Source organism: Coregonus clupeaformis, chromosome 36 (genome assembly GCF_020615455.1).
Source record: "Coregonus clupeaformis isolate EN_2021a chromosome 36, ASM2061545v1, whole genome shotgun sequence".
NCBI lineage: Eukaryota > Metazoa > Chordata > Actinopteri > Salmoniformes > Salmonidae > Coregonus > Coregonus clupeaformis.
The window spans coordinates 25,629,183-25,653,237 of record NC_059227.1 but is presented as its reverse complement, the minus strand read 5'-3'; the positions used below and the strand labels follow the sequence as shown (position 1 = coordinate 25,653,237).

Below are 24,055 nucleotides of genomic sequence, written 5' to 3'. Positions count from 1 at the left end.
AGAAATGACCAGTAGGGTGGGTGTGATAGTGAAAGCTGTGAGGGGTCCGCACCATAAACCGCATGTGTCCTTATAGGGCAGTACAGTCACAAGGGGTGACTGCCACTCAGGGGCCCGAGGCGTACTGATAGTGTGTGTCAGGCCTAGCCCACCAGGCCCCACCATACACCCCCATTCCCTGTCAGCGATGTCACAGCTGTGCACAGCCTTTCCCACCACCTGCTCCCATTGAACCATCCGGACAGACACATGCAGGGCAGAAGGCCTCTGAAAAGATAACAGGCCGGCCACAAGTATTTTTTTGGGCCTGTGAGATTGGGAAATAATAGATGTGTTAAAGTAACGGTTCAGTTCTAGGCCACAGAAACTGTGATGAGATTGGCTAAAGAGTTTACTTCTACATTCTTTGATCCCGCCAATCCATAATACACATGTAGGCCTATAGAAAGACACTATTTTGTGTGGTTTTAATCCCAACAAGAGGGCATGTTTTGTGTCCTAATGGTGACACTACTGCTGATTTAGTTATAATGATGATATAAACATGATGTGCAATATGTTGATTTTGTGTGAGGAAAGAGTGTAACATGAGGAAGCTAACACATACAATACACATATTGATCATAAACAAGAGATGAGAAAATCTCTGTCAAATCATGAAACACATACAATTATGGAAAATACCAGAATTCTCAGGCATGGGTGTACTGCACAGTGCTTGACCGAAGACTGACCAGAGGATGGCACTATTAGCAACAGGCGAGTTATTAAAACGAATCTAGTTGTTTGGAGAAGTTACTGTATCTTCCCTGATGGATGGAAACATCGAGAGGAGACAGAATAATTAGATTTTGACTAGGGTCATGCTACAGGGAACGTTTGGACAGGACAAATAATGAACAATAAGGAATACATTTAATTGCTTGCAACTCTGATGATTGGACTGGATGCCTAGAGTATGCAATTTCAATGGTCATACATTTATGTAATTAATCCAATCAAATATTCATATTCGCAACATTAATATACATTTCATGTAAAGGGATCGTATCCAAATGGAAAGATGACTTCTTTTTTTACATTCTCGAGCGTGTTCAGCATGATATGATATTCCAAAGGTCCACCATGATTCAAGGACCCCCACAGAGACCGCATTCTCCACAATAAGAAATTACACATCCATGCAATTCCACAAGAGCGTTTAAACTAGATGAAAATATTACATGTATTTTGTCGAGGGTTTAGAAGTTAATTTCGTTTTATGAAATACCTCACTGCTTTCGCTAAACTGGAGCGTCACTTCTCACTTCTTTGATGCTTTTAGCGCATGGGTTCTAGAATCAACTGTCGAGCGCATGCTCTGTCGGTAAGATCCGGGTTTTGGACAGGATGAACTCCAATTTCCAAGATGGCGGCGGAGGGAGGAGGGAAGGAGATGAACGAAATTAAAACTCAATTCACCACTCGGGAAGGTGTCTATAAACTCCTCACTCACTCCGAATATAGCCGCCCTAACAGGGTGCCTTTCAATTCACAGGGCTCGAATCCGGTGAAAGTCTCCTTCGTGAACGTCAACGACCAGTCGGGCAACGGCGACAGAATCTGTTTCAATGTGGGCCGGGAACTGTATTTTTATATCTACAAAGGCGTAAGAAAGGTAAATAGCACTCATGTGACAATGCCTGTATTATCAAGAAGTGAATGTGCGTGTTCAAACGCATAGAAATTTGCTGTCCAGTTTAGTAGTTTCACTGACGTGCGCAGATAGCCAGACTAGGCCACTTAGCTATGGTGGCTAGCTAGCATCGCCACAGTTTGTTTTGCCCGCACCTTGTGGAGATGTGCTGGTTTACATGTCACCCACCCACCTAGCTAGCTAGCTAGCCAGTTAACCAGTTCAATTCTAGTGAAGGGCCTTCGTTCTGTTATGGTGGACTGTTTACGCATAGGCATGAGATTACTCTTGTGTGATGCCCATTTGCTCTATATGAATAAGCACGCTTTAACCTTGGAGTGTGGGTAAAGGCTCGTGCCCGTCTTCAGTTCTGACATGTTGATTGACATCTTCTGCAGTTTCAGAGTATGTTAAATTCGTCGTTGATATATTGTGTATTTTGAGGTTAGTGATAATTGACTACAGTGGTCTTTTTAGTGCTCTTGTTTTATTGATTCTGCACAGGTTTTTTGCAATCATAGAATATACGACCATTGTATAGCAAGCTAGTTATGTGCTATGCTGCTGGTCCTTCAAGGCCCCAAAGCCAGCGTTGTACTGTATTGTGAAAGTGTGTTTAGTTGGAATTGAGCGGTGTTTGTTGATTCGGGATGATGTCATGCAAGTGATCTGTCTGGTTCTGACAGTGGTGGTGATGCAATATTTGGGGATGTCACTGCATCGAGCTGTGTGCTTGTTTACCGTATCTAGTGACGACGATGATGATGATCATATGTCTGATTGTGTCCACACATTTCTAAACTTGTTCAAAACATAAAACAGGTTTAACCTAAAGACCATTATCAGACACCAGTAAATAATCTTGTGGCTGCTATAGGCTTTCTATTGTTATGATGAGGAAGATGTTGGACCACTTCCAGGACTTACTGTGTTGGTTTTAAACGTCCAATGCAGCCGTTTTTATCACAATATCAAATCATTTCTGGGTAACAATTAAGTACCTTACTGTGATTGTTTTCAATTAAAATGGTCAAAAAGAAACAAATAGCTTTTTGGTAAAAAGCTATTTCTCAAGCAAGAATTTAGCAGGACTGTCTGGGAGTAGTCTGAGTGAGGGACCTAATTGGATGAGCCTAATGAGAGGGATATGTAACCAGAAAACTAGTTGTTATTGGCAGAGAGGTTTGAAACTCTTTGTTATTGGTCTATTAACTTATACTGCCTGGTGATGTTGCCAGGCAGACCAAAACAATAATAAACGCCCCACATCGAGCATCACATTGGTTCCTGCATGAACGCCCCCCTTTGAGCACGCCATCTTCATCCTTGTGACACTAATGATATTCTGTATTTTCCCTGATTGGCCTTGCTATTAAAATGGGGGTTAAAGGGGAAATAAAATCTGCTGTGTACCGGAGTCTTCCTAGCTAGCACAGTGTTATTCGCTCCAACTTGCCGAACACCTGCCCTCGCCATCATTAACAGAACTAGCAGTGCCCGACAGGCAGGGGCGAAGGACACTGTCTACCATTGTCCTAGCTAGCCTCTTCTTCTTCTGTGGGGTTTATCGGCAGTTGGCATCCAACGTTATGGGGACATTACCGCCACCTACTGTACTTGAGCGCTCCCCCCGCTGTACTGAAATCCTAGTTTCAGGCGGTCTTTTCAAACAGTTCTTACACTAAAAGGGTATTATCATTTTCACAATTTCACAGTATTATTCCAACCTCATAGTGTGGAAATATACACTGAACAAAAATATAAACGCAACATGTAAAGTGTTGGTCCCATGTTTCATGAGATGAAATAAAGATCCCAGAAATGTTCCATACGCACAAAAAGCTTATTTTTCGGCACACATTTGTTTACATCCCGACTAGTGAGCATTTCTCATTTGCTAAGATAATCCTTCCACCTGACAGGTGTGGCATATGAAGAAGCTGATTAAATGGCATGATCATTACACAGGTGTACCTTGAGCTGGGGACAATAAAAGACCACTCTAAAATGTGCTGTTTTGTCACACAACACAATGCCACAGATGTCTCAAGATTTGAGGGAGTGTGAAAATGGCATGCTGACTGCAGGAATGTCCACCAGAGCAGTTGCCAAATAATTGAATGTTCATTTCGCTACCATAAAGCCGCCTCCAATGTCATTTTAGAGAATTTGGCAGTACGTCCAACCGGCCTCACAACGGCATACCATGTGTATGGCTTCGTGTGGGCGAGCGGTTTGCTGATGTCAACGCTGTGAACAAAGTGCCCCATGGTGGCGGTGGGATTATGGTATGGGCAGGCAGAAGCTACGGACAATGAACACAATTGCATTTTATCGATGGCAATTTGAATGCACAGCTATACCGTGACGAGATCCTGAGGCCCATTGTCGTGCCATTCATCCTTCGCCATCACGCCACCATTTTCAGTCAAATATCGCAAGGATCTCTACACAATTCCTGAAAGCTGAAAATGTCCCAAGTTCTTCCATGGCCTGCATACTCACCAAACATGTCACCCGTTAAGCATGTGTGGTATGCTCTGGATCGATGTGTACGACAGTGTGTTCCAGTTTCCGCCGATATCCAGCAACTTCGCACAGCCGCTGAAGAGTGGGACAACATTCCACATGCCACAATCAATAGCCTGACCAACTCGATGCAAAGGAGATGCCAGGGTAGTGGGTTCGATCCCCGAAACCACCCATACGTAAAAATGTATGCACACATGACTGTAAGTCGCTTTGGATAAAAGCGTCTGCTAAATGGCATATTATATTATATATTATATGTTTCGCGCTGCATGAAGCAAATGGTGGTCACACCAGATACTGGCTGGTTTTCTGATCCACGCCCATCTTTTTTATTTAAGGTATCTGTGACCAACAGATGCATATCTGTGTTCCCAGTCATGTGAAATCCATAGATTAGGGCATAATTAATTTATTTCAATTGACTGAGTTCCTTATGAACTGTAACTCAGTAAAATCTTTGAAATTGTTGCATGTTGAATTTATATTTTTGTTCAGTGTATATATAAAACACAGGAAAATCACGTTTTTGACTGCACTGCCAATTTAACATGGGGAACTTGTGCGCCACTTCTTGGATGGAGTAGATCTGTGTGGGAAATTGTAAGGTATTGTAAGACTTGTTGTCACCAAGTTTTGCAAGTGTTTCTGACTAAATAGATGGTCTAGTGACCTTGACACAATTTATACAACAGGTTTTGTGCCAGAGGGCCTGGATGTTGCTTTGTGGGCCTTTTTCCCCATCTGGAAAATAATTTAAGGGACAGACTGGTTTAATGCATTATAAAGGCCTACTTCTTCACTGAGTTCACTCCTGTCACCTAGTCATTTCCTGTAAACATTGCTCTCTCAGCACAGGTCAGTAAGATTGGCAAATCTGCCCTCCTGCATTCATCCCCAGGACTGGACTCAGCAGGTCTCTATGTAGTCCTTCCTGTAGTCAGTGAAGCATTCCAGAGGTTATACCACAAATCAGGATCAAGAAGTTAGCCAGCTAACTTGCATAAATATTCTGATAACTGTTTATTTTTGAGAAAGATAAGCTTGAAATGTGCATTGTCTAATTGATTAAACAAACTAAAACACATATCTAAGTTTAGCTTTTTTAATGAACAAGCAAATCAATAGTTATTTCTGCAGTCATATCAGAGTTAGCTGGCTAACTCATTGATCTTGTTTTGTAGAATACCCCTAGGTATAGGGCTGCAGAGCTACTGCCTGTTCAGAAAATCAAGCAAACAGCTGAGATCGCAGCTAGCCCAGTGGGTTGGTTTTGAGGGTGCTGTTTGGCTTCATTGGGTTGGTTTAAAGCAGAATACATATTTCTGTTTCGCTGTGACAAGTCATTTTATAGCAGGGAATAGGCCTACAGTCCCTCGCTCATTACCAAAGAGTTAGGACATAGTCTGTGTTAATCTCCTAATGAGTTTAATAGTGGCCTTGGATTATATTTTAGCAGTGTCTGTGTAGACATTTCTCAGTTAATGACAAGGAAGCAGAAGGCTAACCATCCTCTAGTCTATTTGGCTAAATTGATCTTTGTTGTCACTAGATAGTTTTCCATCCATTTGGAGCCGATTTTCATGCGAATATTCTAAAATCATAAAAACAATATGCGCATTTTCCCACCAGAGATGTTTCCATCCAATTGACTTGTTGTGGATAAAAGGCTGTGCATGATGACGTAGTGCACATAAAAAAACGTATGTGGTTAAATTCCCATTTACCGAATTTAAAAAAGTTTAATGGATTTCCATCTCATTTTCAACTCTACTGATGGTTTTTTCACAAAAAATGTTGCGTTTATATAGCGAATGTGCCCACTCTAGTCTAGCCAACCGCTCGGAGATACAGTGCGATATAGCCTAAGCCTACATTATTAAATTATTATGGACAAAAGAGTGAGATTCTTTTTATTTGTCAAACGCCAGCCAAGCATCGATTTATCATTACATTTTAGTCATTTAGCATACGCTCTTATCCAGAGCGACTTACAGTTAGTGAGTGCATACATTTTCATACTGCCCCCCCGTGGGAAACAAACCCACAACCCTGGCGTTGCAAGCGCCATGCTCTACCAACTGAGCTACAGGGGACTGGAATAAGACCCTTGATATTTATTGGAAAGGAGCATCAAGCTCATCACCGTGCATTTACACCACCATGTGAAGTTCATCATAACTTATTTCATCTGTAGCGTATTAAACTGCATCCATTCCCAAGTCGTAGTGGGAGGACCACACAACACATTGCATGACTCCAAGTTTACTTCGATATGATGGTTATTATATCAATATTTGCCCTTAAAGGCATTTCTACCACCATTTCTCGCATTTGTATTTTTACACAAAGATCCCACATTTGGAAAGTTTACAGACAAAGTTGCTGTTTCCATCAGGCCTGTCGTGACATTTTCATTTATCCAACATGTACTTTACTCGCATAAAAAGGTTGGATGGAAACTAGGGATGTGACAAATATTAAACAATTCTTAACGTTTAAGCTGCAATTTTTTTCCAGTTTCCGTTAAAATAATAAGAACATTTCCTAACATTCCACACTAATTCACAATGCACCTGCGCTGCTGCCAGCAACGGGTTGGGTCTCACGGTGTGTCCCTTTTTAGATGTACCTGGACTACCATTACTGTACCTCAATTCCACCTCGCAAAGTTAGCATTTCCTTCTCATTTAACTTCTGAAAGTATTGCCAAACAGGAGTTCGCTGCTGTCGCTTGCCTTTCTCTACCATTTGTCCAACTGTTAACGATGATAACGTAGCGGTAGAGAGTCGACTCCAAAAGAATTGATTCCTCTAATCATTGCACGTCGACTCCCATTTCTGAGTGTCAGGATTCGATTCCGCTATGAATGGACGCTTAAGATTCAGTATTTTTGGAAAGGAGGAGTCTGATTACTTGCCGTACTTCCGAGAACACAAACACTCACAATTTTCATAGCGAGCAATGAGGGACTGAGCGCGAGGGGAGGGGCACAGTATAGGCAGGTCGGCCACCAGGCAGGCAGACAGAACTGTGCACTAGGCCTTTCAGCAATCGAAAGCTGTATCTCTTGGCTCGCAATGTCTCACAATTTCAGTAAAGCAGGGCCTATCAATTAATAGGCTATGATATTCTACACGCAACATACCGAAGACTGAACACACACTTGCGTCATTAGCGAAGAGAAAGAGCAAGGGTGTAATCATTAGTCCAAACCAGTGGTCACCAACCGTTCGATCGCGATCTACTGGTCAATCTCCAAGGCATTCCTAGTCGATCGCCAAACATTTCTATAAAAATAAAAAAATCTATGTTTGCGGTAGGTGCACTTGATTCAACAAGTGTTTCCATTTTGAGCTATTTAATGTGTCTGAATGTACAAACTCCTCCTACCCGACAGGCCGGGAGAGCAAATCAAGTGTCCCTATTCGCCTTATTCTGGAACGTCAGTGATCGCGGCGAGTTAGTTGCAATTGTGTTTCTATCTCCGGCAACATTCGCGCAATGCTAGAGCATGAATAAATGGTACATTTAGTTGAGCGCATGATAGTTTTACACTGACAGAACCGCACAAAATCCTAAAATCGATCAACATGACAAGCGTTATATGTTCAGTACGAGGCTGTCACAATAATTGGATGAAGAGGAGGCAGTTTTTACAACAGCAATGTTTTGAACACCAACCTCTACGTCGATCTGAATGTACCCGTGGAGCCCCATACGACCTGCTTCCACCTCCTATAGACGCAGAGTCTTTGCGGCTCTGGCTCAAAGCGTTGAACCTAAAGAAACCACCAAAACGTCCCTTTGTGTGCTCCTACCACTTTGACAAGAAGCCTACAGTGGAGCATCCTTACCCAGAAAAATGGCTTGGCTACGATGCTCCACTCGTGAAGAAGCATTGGGTGTTAGTCAGGCAGTCTTCAGTGACCGGTAAGCTAAACGCTTGAGCAGTTTGCCTGCTCTCACTTTGTGTCACCCGCTTGCTCTTGTATCTAAGCACAATCTCATAATATCACCATTTATTTCCTCTACAGCTCAATAATTTTTTTCCATTTGATATATACGTAATTATTATGATTATTAAATATGACTAGGAGCGTCCATGCAGTATGGTGTTTGTTATACATTTTCCATTGACTTGTTTAACAAGCCATACTGATTTCTTAACAGATGACACAACAGGCTCAAGTGTTCACCAAATTGAAAATGGGGATTGACCAACACAGAAGGAATGGATATGCCTTCAGAGAAGAATGCCCAAACCCAATGGGAAGACCCATATCTAAGTGATCACAACTACAGCCAAGTGATCGTGTAAAGCCCACTACCTGTGAGGCAGGGACACAGTGCCCAGCAGAACCTCTCTACAAAACCCTGCTGAGGAACGAAGCACTCTGTACACTGCATACAGGCTTGCCTGTTGCTGCCTTTTCTACCCTGGCGGAACATCTTCTACCCCTCTACAAAGACAGCTTTCAGTTAGACCTGACAGACCAACTCCTGATGACACTGATGAAGCTGAAGCTCAACTTGCTGCAGCAGTACGTAGCAGAAAGGTTTAGTGATTCCCAGAGTATTGTCAGTCGAGTGATTAGTTATTGGATTGACATCAACCTCTCATCTAAAATGGACAAAATACTTTGAATCTGTGCTGCCCTGTGTAACCTGCTTGGTGATATCATTCATGAAGATGCTGAATGAACTGACCAGTCAAATGCCATTCACAGGGTAGATTTCCCAATATGAATTAAAGTTGTGTCAAAAGTTAGGTTAAATAAATTTCAATTAATTCTATAACAACTCTACTTAATTATTTGTTTTACATACTCATTAATATGAATAAAAAACAAAGCCATAAAAACAATTTCCACAATACTGTGACTGTTGATGCATTAAGTCAGGATTTTTAATTGAAAAACAATTTGTTAATAGTAACTGCAAACAGGAGGACATCTGACTGCAGTGAGGGAAGAAAGTATTTGATCCTATTTACATTTTAGTCATTTAGCAGACGCTCTTATCCAGAGCGACTTACCCCTGCTGATTTTGTACGTTTGCCCACTGACAAAGACATGATCAGTCTATATTTTTTATGGTAGGTTTATTTGAACAGTGAGAGTTAGAATAACAACAAAAAAATCCAGAAAAACGCATGTAAAAAAAATTATAAATTGATTTGACCTAGTACTTGGTGGCAAAACCCTTGTTGGCAATCAGAGGTCAGACGTTTCTTGTAGTTGGCCACCAGGTTTGCACACATCTCAGGAGGGATTTTGTTCCACTCCTCTTTGCAGATCTTCTCCAAGTCATTAAGGTTTCGAGGCTGACGTTTGGCAATTCGAACCATCAGCTCCTTCCACAGATTTTCTATGGGATTAAGGTCTGGAGACTGGCTAGGCCACTCCAGGACCTTAATGTGCTTCTTCTTGAGCCAGTCCTTTGTTGCCTTGGCCGTGTGTTTTGGGTCATTGTCATGCTGGAATACCCATCCACGACCCATTTTCAATGCCCTGGCTGAGGGAAGGAGGTTCTCACCCAAGATTTGACGGTACATGGCCCCGCCCATCGTCCCTTTGATGCAGTGAAGTTGTCCTGTCCCCTTAGCTGAAAAACACCCCCAAAGCATAATGTTTCCACCTCCATGTTTGACGGTGGGGATGGTGTTCTTGGGGTCATAGGCACCATTCCTCCTCCTCCAAACACGGCGAGTTGAGTTGATGCCAAAGAGCTCGATTTTGGTCTCATCTGACCACAACACTTTCACCCAGTTTCACTCCTCTGAATCATTCAGATGTTCATTGGCAAACTTCAGACGACCCTGTATATGTGCTTTCTTGAGCAGGGGGACCTTGCGGGCACTGCAGGATTTCAGTCCTTCACGGCGTAGTGTGTTTTACCAGTTGTTTACTTGGTGACTATGGTCCCAGCTGCCTTGAGATCATTGACAAGATCCTCCCGTGTAGTTCTGGGCTGATTCCTCACCGTTCTCATGATCATTACAACTCCATGAGGTGAGATCTTGCATGTAGCCCCAGGCCGAGGGAGATTGACAGGTCTTTTGTGTTTCTTCCATTTGCAAATAATCGCACCAACTGTTGTCACCTTCTCACCAAGCTGCTAGGCGATGGTCTTGTAGCCCAGTCCAGCCTTGTGTAGGTCTACAATATTGTCCCTGACATCCTTGGAGAGCTCTTTGGTCTTGGCCATGGTGGAGAGTTTGGAATCTGATTGATTGATTGCTTCTGTGGACAGGTGTCTTTTATAGATGTAACAAGCTCAGATTATGAGCACTCCCTTTAAGAGTGTGCTCCTAATCTCAGCTCGTTTCCTGTATAAAAGACACCTGGGAGCCAGAAATCTTTCTGATTGAGAGGGGGTCAAATACTTATTTCCCTCATTAAAATGCAAATCAATTTATAACATTTTTGACATGCGTTTTCTGGATTTTTTTGTTGTTATTCTGTCTCACTGTTCAAATAAACCTACCATTAAAATTATAGACTGATCATTTCTTTGACAGTGGGCAAACGTACAAAATCAGCAGGGGATCAAATACTTTTTCCCCCTCACTGTATAGAGCAGACTCCCCACAAACAGATTCAGGTGTCTCAGGCTCCTATTCAATTCCTCCTGTGAGTGGAATGCAAGGGTGGACATTCTGGACGCTTTTCTGCATATTGGTCACTGGCCGTATGGTGTGTGAAGTCAATGCTGTTTAACCGCTTTGGCTCAAGGTTCCTCCGAGTCCCTGCATTCCATTGTCGCTGCTCATCAATGCAGGCTATGCCAGTTAGCCCACTGGACACTGTTCTGCACCTGTGATAGAATGTTTGTTACAAAAAAAGACATTCAGAGAAAATCCCATTATTAACAATTGTGTGACTGAGGACTATGTGATCAATTTAATCAAAACACATGCAAGTTTCATCAAACTTACCTTGTTCCCAATGAGACGAGACCACTTATACTTACCGTACTTTAGGCATTACCCCCAACCACAAGGATATTTTACAAACCTTATTCACCCAGAAAAACAGTAACACTAAAGAAATACATGTGATGCTGACATGTAAAAAATTAAATTAAATAAAAATGTATGCACTCACTAACTGTAAGTCGCTCTGGATAAGAGCGTCTGCTAAATTACTTAAATGTAAAATGTTATACCCTACTCACCTGGACTCCATAAACCTACCTTGCTTCACCAACATGAGATTTGACAGGATACTTACAGATTCCCCACATTAATACAGCAGTTTTGTTGATTCACAAATACATGTTAACATATCCAATAAATCGTGACATTCTCAATTCAGCTTTCATCCAACAAAACGTTGCTATTTTATCGTTGCTATTTTATCATTCTGTGTCTAGATAAGGCAGTATTGCAAACTTTCATCTATAAAAGGAACGAAGAATATAGGCTATAAACATAAATTACAAGACCAAGTAATGCGGAGGTTGATCATAGATATAATCTGAGAACTTTTATCATAACGTTAGCCTATGGATTATAGTAACTGTCACCACAACACATGTAGGCTGCCTGTATGCTGTAATCGCTTATGTTAAGTAACGCTAGACATAGAAATGCAAGTGACTTTGCTTATTAGCCTACCTTCCACAAAGTTGAGGAGGCATGACTTTCCAAGGCCAGCGATGCAAGCGCATCCAGCCGTCTCTACTGATCCATTGTTGGATACAAGTACCCAAGCAGAGTGGTAAGAGCTGCTTGATTGGCTGGGCTGAACATCAGCCTTCAAAAATACTGATCCTTTTCCCTCCTCCTGGTGAAGAATAACTCGGCCCACCTTACCACTGTGGAGGTACTGATAGGCCTCTGTACTCTTGTAACTTTTCATAGTGGACCCATCCACTCCCAAGGAGAGCACGAAGTAATTAAAAATGTCCCCATTCGTAATTTCAGGCCATTTTATATGGGGTATGGTGGTACCATCCGACCTCCGAAGAGCCATTTGTTTGTGTTCCCAAATATGAGGCAAGTTTTTGTTTATTTGTAAAGATATGTTAATGATGCGCGTTTTTTAATTATTAGCTGCTCTGAGGTAATTCACTAGCGTTGACGGAAGTTGTGAAATGAAAACACAAACACAATGCCGTTCGAATGGAATTGGATCAAGTGGGCGGGGCTACATAAGGCGAATAGGCCTACTGCTGGCCAATCAGATCACCATGTCTGCGGCATCCACGAGCCCCATAGCGAGGTTGATACTGACATTTCTAAACTTTTACAACCATGACTAGAGAGAGACTGTCAACGAATACAGCAAAGAACTGCAGTTTTTATGACTGAGTTCATGTTTGAAGTTGTTTTTTTCCAGCGCTGTCAACACTTTATTCAACACTTATGAGCCAGAAAATGCTCATCTCCCTATCCACTCCCGCTACAAAGTGTATCGATAGGCTTATGTTATTAGCGGCTTGTCTTTTTAATATCGAGGAATATTTAATGTTCTCTGGTCATAGGAGTAAGAACATGAATTCATGCATGAGGCAGAAATAATAAAGTGTGGTGGAAGACGGTGTCCCCTTTTTGGTCAGTCTCAGTGGAGGGAAGGAGAGCTGAGTGACGGTGAGAGGCAGACAATCAGATGCAGGCACCATCATTCCAGTAAAATAAAAACGAATTATTTCAATTTATGCTCACTCAGCTGTGCCTCACAAGTAATACAACACATTATATATTACCAGTGTATTCGTATACCTCAAGTTTTGAAATATAATTTTTAAATGGTCTGAGAAGAACAACACTGGCAGGGAAATTCATGCATAGCCAATATGCAATGATAATGTATTGGGACTATCGCTTACTGCACAAACCTCGTTGCTACAGAACTGTTTTTAATAGGTTAGTAACGGTGCAATATGCAGAAATCGCTCCGCCATTTCCTGGTTGCAAAAATTCTAATAGTTCGCCCAATTTCAGTTTGTGACAAAACAAGCAATGTGTAGAGAATCATTGTACCATCTAAACCCCTGTGAAATATTGTTTCAATAAACAGCGTTTTTAAACTGGTGCACAAAACCGAAAGTAAAAGACGCAAAAAACAAATGTAAGAACTGGAAGCATGGAAGTAGTGCACATAGAACATATTTACCGCTTCTTAGACTTGCTTTTAATGAGAATGACAGATCTATAGCTCACTTTTCTATGTGAATTTGGTCGGGTCGCTCAAAAACGTACATATTGCTGCTTTAATGTTGCATAGGCTTACGGAAAAAAAAGCTGTAGATCTCGGCCTGCATTTTGACTCAAAGTGATCACGGCTCACAAAAAGTTGGTGTCCACTGGTCCAAATAGTTGCAACACTTTTTGCAACTAAAATTAGAATTTCTATTGGACAAATGCAGGTAGGTTGCTCCCTGTTTGCTTCCGTTTAAGAAACGGTTTGCAACAGAATCGGCATAATGAATACGCCCCAGGCGAGCCAGTGCGAGGGAGAGAGGGCAGGCAGAAAAAGCTGTGACGCGCATATGTCTTGGTAATCTGTCAAGCATGCCTCGCAAATTCATCAAAGTAGCCTAAAGTTCTATTTAAATTACACAACTTTCCCCAGGCCTTTATAGCCTGTCATCTAGTTAGGCTATAACACGGAAAATCTAGTTTTGTGATAACTGCACTGCTATTAAAATTTTGTGGGACAAAAAAAACTACATTTTTCTTAACGTTAAGGATCCCAATTTCGTTTCAACGTTTTTAACTTTAAAACGTTCACACCCCTAATCGAACCTGGTTATTGACATTAATTTTCAGTCACTCACTCACTGTCCTCACTCGTGCTGGAGCTCGGAGTTAGCAGGTCTGACAGAGCATTTATGTGCTCCCTGTTGTGGCTCTTGGTGTGTGTGTGTATGATTGCATTTGTCATGGTGTCTTTCATCTGAGGTTACACAGATCAGCAAGATATGTTCCTGAGACATAGGCTAGGCCTAATCAATTACCTGTCTTTTGTGTGTTTTGAATGAGTTTCACATGAAATGAGTAAAAGTTGAAGTACCATGGAGAGAATAGGCCTATGGTTATTGGTTTGGCATATCGAAGTGTGCTGGCCCTGCTCCGACAGATCTGTCAACAGTCTTATGACATAGCCTTATAATCTCCCTCACTGCCTCCAATGGTTCTCCACTCAGTTGCACCACCAGGGTCTCACAGACTGACTTGTACAGTATCATCCCTTGGGCCAGGAGTCTTTCTGGATTTCCTCAGAAAAACTTTAGGTAAAACTATGGCCAGGAGTTTTCCTTGTCAGTTCACGTGGACAGGAAAAACTTTTGGCCCTAATCATCCCCAATAAAACTACTTATTATCTTACCAGTGATAACCTAGCCTATAGTTTCGGGGAGCCTCAAATCCAACTGCAGTGTCCTGCTGAACCACACACTGCCTAGTACCGACCAGCTGTCCACAAACCCAGTGCTCTTAGATGTTTTACATCTATGAATTTGACAACAGCTGTTAAATTACCAAATGACCCCTCTTATAGTGTTTATACAGCAGCATCTCTCTGGTTAGAGTCAAGTTGTCACCCCAGAGGCCTGTCTCTGCCCTAGCCACCTGTTAGTAGACATTGGCACTGCAGCTCTCTTTCGCTCTTTTTCTCTCTGCCTCTCTCTCTGTACCTCTATCAATCTCTCTCTGTTTCTGCCTCTCTCTCTCTCTCTCTCTCTCTCTCTCTCTCGGGGCTAATGATTGGTCGGGCATCAGATAGGCAGCAGGACCAGCGTCTTGTGCCTCTGGAGGTAGCCTAATAATGCTTTTACAGACGTGATACCTCTAATGCCCTTGATATGATAGTCATTGGGCAAGTTTGACAGAATGTTGCTACTTGCTAGGTTATGATTTTTTTGAACGATTTGTGTGTGTGAGGGATGGTGGATCTGACTATGCATCCACATACCAGTATGTATTTTAAAATAAGGTCTCTAACGATATGTTGATACAGTGCTAAAGAAAATAAAAAACAATAGACAAATTGGAATACTTTCCAAAAAAAGTATGCTTTTATCACGCTATACCACAATAAACAGAAGTTCAAATGCAGAGACCATTGAGTGCTTTTGACCAAGAAGTGATAGGTTGGCGCGAAGTCTCCGATGCGCTCTATCAGCACCATGGACAGTTGGATTAGTTGAGTTTTCCTCGGGTGTAGCATGCTTCTTCTGTGCTGACTGAAATAATTTGTCAAAGTGGAAAATGAGTTCTCGCATGAAGCTGTGGATGCCCCAAAAGTCAATCCATGTGCAGTAAGCACGGTCGGCATAGCAGAGAGAGGCCCAGAGATTCGTTGCACGATATCAAGTGGGTCCATTTGTCCTCATTGGAGCCGGAGCAGGCGATTTCAGTCTGCAAAAACTGGCAAGTGACACTAACCTGAGCTTCCACCAAATCTGTTTTGCTTAGATCCAGCAGTGGTTTCACCTTTTTCACATCTGGAAAGTCATGGCTCTCTGGGTCAAGGGCACACAGGGCCTCCACCAGTTGGCTGTTGCGTTGGCTGAATCGTTTGGACATTTCACCAATGAACGCATCCAAGAACAGTCTTTTACACTCAGTCTCTTCTCTGTCCTAGTGGCCTATTGTACTGTCCACCACATATTGCTGGAGATTTGTACTTACATAACGTTGTCGTTTGCTTGGAGCTGGTGGTGAATCGGCACTGAACTGTGCCCAAATGGCTTCGAACTCTGTCACACCTCAGCTTCTCAACACACTCCAACGCACTGCGGACCAGTTTGACTCCAGTGTACAGATCCATTGCTTTTGCATGGAGTAATTTGTTTGGAGGATCGAGAAGACTGATTCTGTGAACATTGTGGCTGTAAACTTAAAGCCAGGGTCTGTCACCGCCTTCAGCAGCCATGTAGCCTCGAGTCTTACTTCTGTGTTGTACAAACACGGGCATTCAATGTCAGAGAGGAACTTCACAATGCTGTCACAACTTTTAACAACCACTGACACAGTTGCCATGTGTCCCCTTCTCCTTTGGCTTTGTTTGAGTACTTTAGCGAAGCCAATTTCTGATATCCATCGTGGCAGATTAGCTGGTTCGAGCTAGCTAAATAGGCTAAGGCTAATAACACTAACTAAACTCTGTAGTGGTGGGGCATGAGGGAGAGTTGAGAGAAGCAGCTTCAACTGTGAACTTGACTCCCGCCCTTATAAATCTAAATCAAATATTACAGGTGGAGGCGTGTCATGTTATTCTCTTAGCCTACCATAGGTGAAGTGTGTTTCCACGCTTTTTATGGAAACCCAAAGGAGTCATACCTAACCAACCCCAGTGGCTTTCCATAGTCCCCCTATATACACTGTGGCACGCTCTGTCCATTGTGCTGACACAGCGCAGCGGAGATACAGATTTTGCGCCAACCTGTCACTCAATCATTCTATTTTTATATTGGGATATAAAACTTAAAACTGAGGGGGCACAAGTTTCAACAAAGAGGGCTAAGCCCCCTTTTGCCCCCTCGTGGATCCGGGCCCGCATATATACTGATTGTTTCAAGCAAAACTACCAAAACTATTGGTGATGGTGAACCTGAACAATCAAATAAAATCTAATGTTAGCCCCGATCCGCATGTAGCCTACATATAGTCAGATGAGTTGTCCCCGGTGGTAGCTTAGGCTATTTTTATTCTGGTAAAACACAATTTAACACACATTTGATAAAAATAACCTATCAAATTACTTGGTTGTCATTTGACTAATAAAGCCTAATGTTGCCCAAGCCATTTTACAAACATTGTAATGCTGAAGGTGACGAGCAGATGTGCCAGATCAGGAAAAGGCCTACCTCTCATTGGTCAGCTCTCGGCACAGCGCAGTTTGACTAGGCTACTGATATTGCCTGGGGTTGTTCGACATGCAAAATGACTTGTAGATCAATGACTGTCAACGTAATTACATGCTTAGCTCGACACTGAAAGAGCGGACGCAGTTGTCATAAAAGATGAGAGGTATTTTCGCAAGGTAGAAAGTAATTTGAGCAAAATTTTTAGTGAACCGGGGATTCGTAATGTTTAAATGGATTTTCTATCCGATGCATGCTTTTAAAATAATTTTCTGACCGATGCATGTTACATTTGGATCATTTGGGTCCAGCAGACCAGGCCGTTGCACTCGTATCTTAAACATTTGAACTGGGGACGATGCTTATCGATGGTGAATCGTTGCATCTCTACTAATATTGTTGCTATAGGGCAATTCCACGGTAAGGGAATTGTGCTGAGACTCAGATTTTTCACTTAAAATGTATGCCAAACAAAAAACATTTATTTCAAATTTTCTAGTAAACCATACAACTATGCTTTTAACAATTTACACAAAATACTGGAAGAACTGTGCAGATGCTAAGTTTGGTAACATCTCCCTCAGTTTATGTGTCCTGGACAAACCAATAACCATAGGCCGATTTATATCCATGGTACTTTCCAAGAACTCTGTTAACTATCTGCTCTGAATTAAGATTCAACGATGTCTGCAGAAAGAATGGGGTGTCAGCTATGTCATGACACGTCTTTTGGTTATTGAACTACAGTAAGTGAAGTGGATTTAAACCCGGTAACGGAATTTCATCATAGGTCCCTGATCTGTACTATACAGAAATGCATAATTATGGATATGAATTTCACTCTCCATGGTGATGTATCCTAAATAGGTACACAAAGGTAGAACTATGCAATATCCTCCTTTGCATGTTTGGGTATTATTCTACACTATTATTTTAATGAGCTCTGCCCCCAAACTACCAAATTTGATTGCTCCAGACCGCACCAAATCTGCACCAATCATAGACGTCTATGTTTCACAAGTTTGGACATCAAAGTACAGCACCGTAGAGTACAGTAGAGTGGAGTACAATACAGTACATTATAGTGTACTCAACTCTGACAATACTCTACTTTTCTTTACTGTGCTGTCCAAACTTGTGAACTCAACTGTGGTTTGTGGCTACTATGATTTCCCATTGTAGCCAATTCAATTGCAGAAATTCTCGTACCGATTTGTTTAGAAAATTCCATTACTGTAATTTTTGAATAATTAATAAACACATTTGCTATCCGTAAAAACACGAACTAATTAATAGGTCTACCTTTACTTGTTACTTCTGTGAACTTTCATTATTCTCCCTCATGAGGGAGAGCGATTTGAAAATATCTTAAAGATATGTGGGTTTTTGGTAACAGAATTAAGGCACAAGGCAATGTTTCTTAAACTTACAGAATGCTGAACATTGTTATGTATTTCCTTTTTAGGACTTTTTCTGGTAGATGTTTTCTAAAACCCCTTTTCCATCTGTTTGACCAGAAATTAAAGCCTTTGCTTATTCCAAGTTTGTAGGATGGAAAATGGTTGAACAATTTATATATGCCTTAATTCCTCAACATTATAGACTCTTAGCTTTCATTTGACACCCAATTTGACATTCTCCTATGAACTTCACGTTGGTGCTCATGGGTCCTTTTACATGGAAATGATACCATTTCTCATTAGGTCAGTGCATTATCTGCAGGTCTTATATAGACAGGAGGAATGGCCTTAGAAAATAACTGAGGTGTATGTTCAAGATAATTGCTGTGCCTGTCTGAGTCGGACTTTGTGTCCTGTGTTTCTCCACATCTTTCCAGGCGGCTGACCTGAGCAAGCCCATAGACAAGAGGATATACAAAGGAACGCAGCCCACGTGTCATGACTTCAACCCCCTCACAGCCACAGCGGAGAGCGTCTCCCTGCTGGTGGGCTTCTCGGCTGGCCAGGTGCAGCTCATCGACCCAATCAAGAAGGAGACCAGCAAGCTCTTCAATGAGGAGGTAGGTTTAGCAGAGTTGACTTTAGCCAGGCTGGCTAAGATGGGTGTCCTGTGGTTGAATATCAATGTATGTTGTTGACTGCCTACTGGGAGGAAACTGTTTTCTAATGCAAAATGAGAGTAAAGGTTCCGTTCCAATATCCAATGTATTAGGCATCCATTTAAGTGTTATGCTAGTGTTGATATGTTGTTTGAATTCATGTCTGACAACACTGAGTTATTTGTCTCTCCCTGACAAGCCACTGTCTCCCCCTCTCTCCCTCAGAGACTGATAGACAAGTCTCGTGTGACGTGTGTACGGTGGGTTCCTGGCTCAGAGAGCCTCTTCCTAGTGGCCCACTCCAGCGGCAGCCTGTACCTGTACAATGTAGAGCACACCTGTGGCACCACGCCACCCCACTACCAGCTCCTCAAACAGGGCGATGGCTACGCCGTGCACACCTGCAAGAGCAAGTCGGCCCGCAACCCCCTACTGCGCTGGACGGTGGGCGAGGGGGCGCTGAACGAGTTTGCCTTCTCTCCCGATGGGAAGTTCCTTGCGTGCGCCAGCCAGGACGGCTTCCTGCGCGTGTTTGGCTTCGACGCAGCAGAGCTGCACGGCACCATGAAGAGCTACTTTGGCGGGTTGCTGTGCGTGTGCTGGAGCCCAGACGGACGATACATAGTGGCCGGGGGGGAGGACGACCTGGTGACCGTCTGGTCCTTCTCCGACTGCAGGGTGATCGCCAGGGGCCATGGCCACAAGTCATGGGTGAGCGTGGTGGCGTTCGACCACTGTACGACCAGTGTGGAGGACAGCGACCCACCCGCTGAGTTCAGCGGGAGCGACGAGGAGTTCCACGAGCAGATCCACTTTGGAGGGGGGCGGGACCGGGCCAACAGCTCCCAATCACATCTCTCCAAGAGGAACTCTACAGACGGCAGGCCAGTCAGCGTGACCTATCGCTTCGGCTCGGTGGGCCAGGACACCCAGCTGTGTCTGTGGGACCTGACTGAGGACATCCTGTTTCCCCACCTGCCCTTGTCCCGCACCAGGACTCACACTAACGTCATGAGTGCCACCAGCCCCCCAGCTACTGGAGTGGCCACTACTAATACTAATACTACTACTACTACTACTACTACTACTACTACTACTACTACTACTACTACTAATAACCCACCTGGTACCAATGGCAACAACACCATGAGCAGTAGTAGTGGTAACAGTGGCGCCCCCGCTAACTCGCTCCCCGCCCCTCTGCCGCGCTCCAACAGCCTGCCGCACTCCTCCGGCCCCGCAGGGGGCAGTACCACATCTAACAGCAACACGAGCAGCAGCAAAGGAAGCAGCATCATCGACAGCACCTTCATCGCTACGGGCGTCAGCAAGTTCGCCACGCTATCGCTGCACGACACGCGCAAGGAGCGCCACGAGAAGGACCACAAACGCAACCACAGCATGGGCCACATCAGCAGCAAGAGCAGTGACAAGCTCAACCAACTGAGCTCTGCGGCGCGGACGGCCAAGGCGGATGCCGCTAAGACTCTGGGCACGCTGCTGTGTCCGCGCATGGAGGAGGTTCCTCTGCTGGAGCCGCTGGTGTGTAAGAAGATCGCTCACGAAAGACTCACTGTGTTAATATTCCTGGAGGACTGTCTGGTCACAGCCTGCCAGGAGGGCTTCATTTGCACATGGGCCAGGCCCGGTAAAGTGGTGAGTCTGTTACAAACCCTAACCCCTAGACATATGGGCCAGGCCTGGGAAAGTGGTGAGTCTTAACCCTTAACCCTTAGCCACTTCCAACCCCAGACACTTCAGTTTGACATCCAACACCTAGACACTTCTCATAAATCTCTGAAAATGATTGAGAGGGGAGGTAGGGTTTGCGACGCAGTATCCTCTTTTGCCCACTGTGATTCGCTTACAAGGGTGATTATCAATCCAGGATCTTGATTTGTTTTTCTTTATGGTAGTGAAAATGTACCGTTTCCCCTCAATGACACAAGTTTTGAATTCAAATTGTTTTGCCGTTCGGAGTGTCCAAAAACCGTCTCTTCTCCGCTAACTCATTCCCCTCTGCTCTCCTCCGCAGGGCTTACTGTCATCTCAGAACCCGGCCAACTCTCCTAGTGGAACTGTAGTATAGCCCTGGTGCTAGTGCTGCTAAACTAAACCAAGCTCCACCAGACCACAGACAGACATGACGGGACAGGATGACCTGGCCACCCCTCGCCACAGCCCTGCAGCGCTGTTCTTCTCTCTCTCACCTTCATCACAATCCCCACTACTGAAGCGCTCTTTTGGTTCTGTTAATCTTTAGATAGAAAGATGGATGGCTAACGTTGGCCATTGAGGGTAGATGGAGTGACCCACAGTCTGAAAAGAGTGTAAACGATCATGTGAAAGGTGCAGAACGCTTGAAATCGTCCAGGAGGATTGAAACTGTTGTTCAGAGAGAGAGGGAGGCTGGCTGCGATGTGTTTAGTTTGTTTACGCCTTCCTTCCTCTCTCAACATTCTCTTGCCCGGTCCAAAAACAACCCCTGTAAAAGCTACAGCTTGTTTTCAGACTGGGCTTGTCTCTAATAGCTTGGCCTCCTCCAGAAACAACCCCTAACCACTACTACCCCCTAGGCACTTCATGTATATCTGAAAGACTTGGATAGGTTTAATCAATATGGTAGTAGGCACATTTCTCCACTATTCAGTCCTCTCAGATCTAGCCTAGGTATTAGGGGCTAGGTGTTGTCTTGGGACAGGTGCTACCTCTTTCAGCTAGTTCCTCATCCCTGACTAACCCTGGTGGAGTTGAATCACACGTTCAAAGCAAAGGGAGACGGGAGCAGTTTGCTTCCTATAACTACAAGAAAAACAGCTTTTTGAATTTAAATCAGAATATCACAGCTTGAGTATGTTGCACTGATTTTATTGTTTCTGTTTTCTGTTCATTTTTATTCATAATTATGATCTGACAAAAACAAGATGGTTGAAGACAGCCTTTGGATGCACTTGGGTTGTGGCGAGTAATCTCTGTCTGGACGCTGCAATCATAGTTTTTTTTTTAAAGAAGAAAAAAATAGAATTATTTGCACTTAATAGTTTGTTAGAAGAGAATGTGCAAGGACTCCCCCAACAAGGTTCTTAAAAATATAAATAGAATTAAAAACCTTTGTATCTATTGAACATTTATTTTAATATTGTTTCAGATTTAAATAATGGGCTCTGTATTATATATGTAAATATTGTACTTCAATGATTTGGTGAAATGATCATTATTACACTAGTTTGAAGGTCTTCATTTCAGAAAATAGTGATATTTCTAATTCAGAAAAATATACATAATATTAAAAATGGATCTTGAATATGCAGGTTCATGTTTTTTTCTTTTTTCTGTTGTACATAAAGAGAATTCAGGTGTATTTTTCTTAATGAAATGTTTGTTATAGGAGATGTCTCTATGAAATCCTCTTTATCTAGTAGGGAGTGCTGAAAGCTAGCCTGTCACTGCAGACTCCTCTATGTAGAAAGGTATTCCCGGTCCCAGACTCACTCCTAGCCCCTGCACCATATACACTTGTGAAGACCTGAGAGCATGGCCGCAGGAAGGTGTTTTGGGTTGGGGGCGCTGTTGACGAGGGGGAAGGGAGTTCCTGGTAATATTTTTCACTGGGCTATGCTGAGATGATTATATAGGTATAGGCAATGTGGAAATTGAAAGACTTGATATAATCTTCACCATATTGCTTATATATCTATCCAATCTTCTTAGATCTCCACAAGTGTCACAGAGCTTAGGTGCTAGTGGTTGGTTTGGGACTGGGCCGTAGGCTAAGGGTAGGAGCCGTCTAATTCAGCCATCACTCAGAGCTCAGGTAAACCACGGAAGACTAACGCTAACATAGTTCGCTTACCCATTAATAGGCCCCAGTACATAAAACATCTGTGTGAATTCACCTACCTAGTATATAACAAATATGACTAAACCGGTGTTATAGGTGTGTGTGTTGACTATGGCCGCTACATGAGTAATGACAACAGGACTGATGTTGAAAATGTGTGTGAACTAGACAACTGACACTGTTGATAAACCTCAATACTTGATGGCGGTATGAGCGCTGGGTCTTGTTTACGGGGGTGCAACGTTACGAAACGTTCACATAGAAATGTATTGTCTAGAAAATATATGGGAATATCTGTCATGTAGATGGAGAATAGAGTTAGCTCTATTCATTACATTTCTAGGTGCACATTTCAGCGGCGCGTTTTACGAATGCTTCATAGCACTGAGATCATCTTACAACCATTGCCTACAATGGACTTCTATAACGATTATTTTAGCGCTATGAAGCGTCCGGGAAACTTACACCCAAGCATTTCACCTCCCTGAACCCACCCCAGGAGACGAGGGAGTGTGAAGCACCCAGGTAGGCAGTGTGAGGATTCTCTAAGGTCTAACAGTGGGAGTGTTTATTTTCCCTCCATGTGACACCTATTAAACAACTTCGACAGACCTCGTCTCCGATCTCCAGTCTTTACTAGTAGGCCTTTTGGCTGAATGAGTATGAATGGACAGTCAGTCAAGTATTTCCTCTCAATGTTGTTTTATTCACACAAATGAAACCATGTGTGTTCAATTGTTATGCGTGTAGCTGTAGCACTGTTTTGGTAGTAGTGAGTTGGCAAATGAGACTGTTCAAATGAAATCGGTCTCAAATCACTGAACGTAATGTTTTGTTTGACCAACTGTTTAATAACGTTATGACTAAAAGAGCGGAAATGGTTTCTTGGAACATTGTGTCTCCACCTCCCCCACCCTAAACATAGGCCTGGGAGTAGTGAAGCTGTTAGTGTTTTGGGTCTGTGTGGACCCCTCCACAGGTCCAGCCCAGGGGGGCGATAGGACTCCTCTCTGGGCTAGAGGGACAAGTAGACAGAGCCTATAATCATCTTTATCGGAGTAGCCAGTCAACATCTCTCCACCAGACAGATTCTCAAATGTTGCCAGCAACATCAACCATTTCCTCAAAGCATAC

The 24,055-nt window shown here is 43.2% G+C and overlaps 1 protein-coding gene across 2 annotated transcripts; it reads left to right on the top strand.

Moving 5' to 3' along the window:
* The first annotated feature begins 1,380 nt into the window (after positions 1–1,380).
* On the top strand, positions 1,381–23,532 carry LOC121552935 (WD repeat-containing protein 20). Of its 2 annotated transcripts, XM_041866042.2 has the most exons (4): positions 1,381–1,657; positions 18,859–19,041; positions 19,306–20,736; positions 21,116–23,532. In XM_041866042.2, exons 1-4 carry the CDS (start codon positions 1,409–1,411, stop codon positions 21,167–21,169), a joined length of 1,917 nt encoding a protein of 638 aa, XP_041721976.2. In that variant the 5' UTR covers positions 1,381–1,408; the 3' UTR covers positions 21,170–23,532. The 2 variants fall into 2 exon arrangements, with proteins under 2 accessions (XP_041721976.2, XP_041721977.1); XM_041866043.2 differs by lacking the exons at positions 18,859–19,041; positions 19,306–20,736; positions 21,116–23,532 and adding an exon at positions 8,379–9,193.
* Positions 23,533–24,055: the final 523 nt, after the last annotated feature.